Raw genomic sequence first — 5,000 nt, forward strand, 5'->3', positions numbered from 1 at the left:
GGTGAACTCACCCGAGTTCAGCGACCTCGATGAAAACCCTCCACAAACAAACACTTGTTCAAATATTTATCCACACTTCATAACTGTAATCCCGACGTTGGGATTCACAATTTCATGTTCACATATATCACTGTTGAATTAACGAGTCCTAACTTATCCTACCTGACTTTGTAGGACACATTGCTCACACTCAAACAGCAGGAAGGTTGGGACCGGTCTAAGCACCCTGTACTGTCAATCACTCTCGTCTTCTCCGACGAAGCTGTGAACGAGTCCTGGAACGAGGCCTCCTTCTCCCAGCCGTTGTTTTCAACTGAGTTAGAATTAGACATTTCTCCTCGTATCATCCGTCAGTAATATAAGCCAGAGAGAGGTTCATCCGTAGGTGTTTCTTAAGTATCAGTCCTGCATGACCGATGCAGACCAACTGCTAGACAGGTCGAGACGGGACTGTTAGCCTAGTGTGGTTGGCATAACCACCATCCTCTTATCAGCCCGACCTTTGCCCCGTAGTCTATAAAGCCATGGGTTACTCTGCAACTGTCCCTCAGTCTAGTTACTGTGAAAGCAGCGAGAGGAGCTTGGTAATCCTATAGGCATTTGACGGACCGGGCGAAAAGTGCCCATGGACCACATGTCGTGATACTCTGCGGGAATAGAGAAACCATGGCGGATAATGGAGACGTGTTTGACACTGACAGTCACACCGGCTCGCCAAAGGCCATCAAAAAGGTGAGTTCGTCAGCACCTACCTAGTTTAGACACAGAGTGACACAAAGTTAAGCACATAGTGTAGAAGTCAACACAGTTCGCATTCTGACTTTTACGCAAATGCTGACGCTCGTCATCTCTCACCCAGATTCTGTTTTAATGAAAATAATTTGATGTCAAGATGAATTTACACAAATCAGCAGGAGTGTTTCCTCATAAAGTTAGTCTTTGATTAGACAGACATTATGTAATATATATAGGCCTACATGTGCAAGTCTGAAGGACTGGACTCTGATCCATGCGCATTGGTCTATTATCCAAGCCCATTGGCATCAAATCAACTGAAGCATAAACTCTGCCATTACAACATGATCGCTATTATAAGCCAGCAATCAGGGCATATCAATTTAGTTTTACGTTTCATCCAGAAAGTGCATCCCGAGCAAAAGGAATTGAAAGGCTGCAGCAAGCTCTTGGACTTAAGTACTTCAGGCGATATGTCATAATGGCCGATAATGACTGGATTGGCATTTAAAATGTCAAATTATAACATGATAAAAAGGGATGAAATGGCTCCCATTTTTCGCATCAGAAGAATAAGGCCTTCATTCTGTGCCTATGCTGCATTGTGACCAATAGCATGCCATTTAGCCAACCCCTAATGCTGTCAGGTCTCTGAGTTCTTCATTATGCAGGAGGAGATGAGGATGGAATTAAGCTCTTCCAGCTGCCAAAGCTGGATAGTCTTATTAAAATTATACGGGAGTCCTGAGACCATGCTTGAGAGATCTTTTTCAATTCTGTCAATAAGTACTACTGAATTATGATCATTCTGAGATGGCAGGAGAGGTACACATAAGGCTCTAGGCTAGAGCATGCAATTATCAATTCATCACCAAAATTAATCTTACTCAGAAATTCTCCAAAACTAGCAGAACCAACAGTAGGACTCAATGTATACGCATAATAGGCCTATTGAATGTCTGTTGAAAATCTACATGTGATGTGAATCAGTTGAGAATACTGTTTTGGAGTTATAGCCCACTTCAAAACAGTGCATTTGTGTATTAATAAATCAAACCACCTACACCTCTCATGTGTAGAAATGGTATTTGTGTTTTCGCCTTCATTGGTTGCCGTAAAAGCATGAGCTCAGATTTATATTCTGCGTTATATTCTGCCTATATTGTAGTTATTGAGAGACTAATGCTGCTGAATCTGTAAAGAGAGTAACAAGCAGAACTCCCACAACTTGAGCATCGAAATCAACAATTTCCAAAGACTTTCCAGACCCTGTTCCCTCAGATTTAAGAGGCGAACACGGCATAGGTTACAGCACAGAGCAAGGTAGGCCTACTGTTATGGCCAATTCTTTATAACGAGAAGAAGCAAACTTTACAGAAGCTTAAGACAATCAAAAAGAGAAAAAGGTTTGAATGTGTGAGCACTTCTCGGTTTTGCTGTGTTATAGTGATGGCAGACAAACAAAATATATAAATTCAAGCACTTTCAATGTCCCTTGTCTATCTATGTCTTTGTGTGTGTGTGTGTGTGTGTGTGCTGTGTTGTATTGGGAATGTGGCACTGTGTTATTCTTTTACAACAAGTACATGAATGTGTGTGTTGAGTTCGGTTGGGAATGTGACATTGTGTAGTTCTTTCATAGCCAGTACTGTATGTGAATGTTTGAGTGTGTTTTTTTGTGTTGGGACACACACTGTGTTGTTCTTTTATAGTGAGTATGGGGAAGTATGTGTGTGTGTGTGTGTGTGTGAGTGGGTATATTGTGTTGAGAATGTGACACATTGAGAGTATGTGAACATGTGCTTGTGTTAGGAACATGAGACTGTGTTGTTAGAGCGATTATTCTGTGTGTGTTGAGTTGTGTTAGGAACGTGAGACTGTGTTGTTACAGCGAGTAGGCTCTGTGTGTGTTGTGTTAACGTGAGACTGTGTTGTTACAGCGAGTGCTCTGTGTGTGTTGTGTTAACGTGAGACTGTGTTGTTACAGCGAGTGCTCTGTGTGTGTTGTGTTAACGTGAGACTGTGTTGTTACAGCGAGTGCTCTGTGTGTGTTGTGTTAACGTGAGACTGTGTTGTTACAGCGAGTGCTCTGTGTGTGTTGTGTTAACGTGAGACTGTGTTGTTACAGCGAGTGCTCTGTGTGTGTTGTGTTAACGTGAGACTGTGTTGTTACAGCGAGTGCTCTGTGTGTGTTGTGTTAACGTGAGACTGTGTTGTTACAGCGAGTGCTCTGTGTGTGTTGTGTTAACGTGATACTGTGTTGTTACAGCGAGTGCTCTGTGTGTGTTGTGTTAACGTGAGACTGTGTTGTTACAGCGAGTGCTCTGTGTGTGTTGTGTTAACGTGAGACTGTGTTGTTACAGCGAGTGCTCTGTGTGTGTTGTGTTAACGTGAGACTGTGTTGTTACAGCGAGTGCTCTGTGTGTGTTGTGATCCACAGGGACATGTCATCAGGCTCTTCTCGTCTGCAGAGGAGGACAGCAGTCTCTACTTCACCTACAGTGGGGGGCAGAATAAGCTGGAGGTCAACAACTTGCACTATGAGGTAAAATGGCTGCCTTCGTTGACCGGTCAGCTAATGTCTCCCTACCATACTGCTTATCTTACTTATTCAGTCATTTTAAATACTGAAGTGGTGTGTGTGTGTGTGCATTGCGCTCCAGGTGGACACTGCTGCCCAGATCCCCTGGTATGAGAAGCTGTCGGAATTTAAGATGCCGTGGGAGGTCCAGGGCAGCAAACAGAAGGCCATCCAGGGCCTCAACCTGCACGTCCACAGTGGACAAATGCTGGCCGTCATCGGCAGCTCAGGTGTGCCACACCTGCACGTCTCACCTGTAATACTCACATCTGTTCCACTCACACCAGCTCAGCTCTCACCCAAACTGGTCATACCTGCATCACCCAAACTGGTCATACCTGCATCACCCAAACCTGTCATACCTGCATCACCCAAACCTGTCATACCTGCATCACCCAAACTGGTCATATCATAACTGCATTACATCTAAACCCATCATAACTGCATTACATCTAAAGCTATCATAACTGCATTACATCTAAACCTATCATAACTGCATTACATCTAAACCTATCATAACTGCATTACATTCAGTGTTTCCCATACATTAACTTATTTGTGGCGGCCCACCACAATATCAACATTGACCACCACACAATGATTTTCCTGGTTGTACCGAATTGTGCTTAAATCTGGTTAGAATCATAACCACACTGCACTAATTTGTTAAAAACTGTTGCATTCAAGTTAATTCTGCAAACCTACCACCACAAATAGAATTCAATTCTGTGGGAAACACTGACATCTAAAGCTATCATAACGGCGTAGCCTCCTCATCCTGCACTTGGCCGTTCTCCTGTCCCAGGCTGCGGTAAAACATCCCTGCTGGACATCATCACCTGTCGGGATGAGGGCGGCACCATGACGTCAGGGCAGGTCCTCATTAACGGTACGCCGAGCACGCCATCGCTCGTCCGCAAGAGCATCGCCCACGTGCGGCAGGACGACCGGCTGCTACCGCACCTCACCGTGCGGGAGACGCTGGCCTTCGTCGCCAAGCTACGGCTGCCCACTCACTTCTCCCAGAAGCAGAGAGACCAGAGGGTAAGCATTGTCCAGCTCTCACACCAGGGCTTTTATGCAACAGTGTTTAAGCATTTAAAAAAAAGACATACTGTGTAACCTGACCTGATGATATGACCACCCACCTGATGACATGTCTGTCTGCTCGCCCTTGGCGCAGGTTGATGATGTCATAGCCGAGCTGCGTCTGCGCCAGTGTGCGAACACGCGGGTGGGGAACGATTATGTCAGGGGGGTGTCAGGGGGGGAGAGGAGAAGGGTCAGCATCGCTGTGCAGTTACTCTGGAACCCAGGTGAGTGACCACCCTCCTCTACCAGGACCAATATAGCGTCCCTCCAGGGTCTACTTGGACCACTGATAGGCACACTCACTAATTCTGCTTAGATCACTGATGTACTCACAAAGGATCTTTTGGGGTTCTGTACAAATCAAAAGAACAAACATCCTGCACCAAAACTGTTTTTTTCTTTTTTTTTAAATAATGATAACTGAACGCTAAAGAAAAACCAAGGCACCCTTAACAGATTTAACAAATGGATACTAAACCAAAATACATATTTATTATTTTTGTTTTGACTTCAAATTCCCCCTTGTTCAGAAGTCATGTTGACTCTTAAGTCAGGTGTTATGATAATGTGAAACCATACAGATATGTAATAA

General features: G+C 44.4%; 2 protein-coding genes across 2 annotated transcripts in view; one reads left to right on the top strand and one right to left on the bottom strand.

Annotated features, from left to right (window-relative positions):
- abcg5 (ATP-binding cassette, sub-family G (WHITE), member 5) overlaps positions 1-332 on the bottom strand; it is a 27,443-nt gene extending 27,111 nt beyond the window's left edge. The window contains exon 1 of the mRNA XM_076285221.1: positions 163-332. Within this exon, the coding sequence (XP_076141336.1) occupies positions 163-332 (170 nt within the window). The remainder of the gene's footprint in view (positions 1-162) is intronic.
- A 334-nt stretch (positions 333-666) lies between these two features.
- abcg8 (ATP-binding cassette, sub-family G (WHITE), member 8) overlaps positions 667-5,000 on the top strand; it is a 10,173-nt gene continuing 5,839 nt past the window's right edge. The window contains exons 1-5 of the mRNA XM_076285222.1: positions 667-732; positions 3,176-3,280; positions 3,399-3,546; positions 4,122-4,360; positions 4,500-4,632. Of these exons, the coding sequence (XP_076141337.1) occupies positions 667-732; positions 3,176-3,280; positions 3,399-3,546; positions 4,122-4,360; positions 4,500-4,632 (691 nt within the window). The remainder of the gene's footprint in view (positions 733-3,175; positions 3,281-3,398; positions 3,547-4,121; positions 4,361-4,499; positions 4,633-5,000) is intronic.

This window comes from Alosa pseudoharengus, unplaced genomic scaffold (genome assembly GCF_046254945.1).
Source record: "Alosa pseudoharengus isolate Yale_2024_CS ecotype anadromous, Long Island Sound unplaced genomic scaffold, YU_APseudo_1.1 YU_APseudo_1.1_scf_15, whole genome shotgun sequence".
Classification (NCBI taxonomy): domain Eukaryota; kingdom Metazoa; phylum Chordata; class Actinopteri; order Clupeiformes; family Clupeidae; genus Alosa; species Alosa pseudoharengus.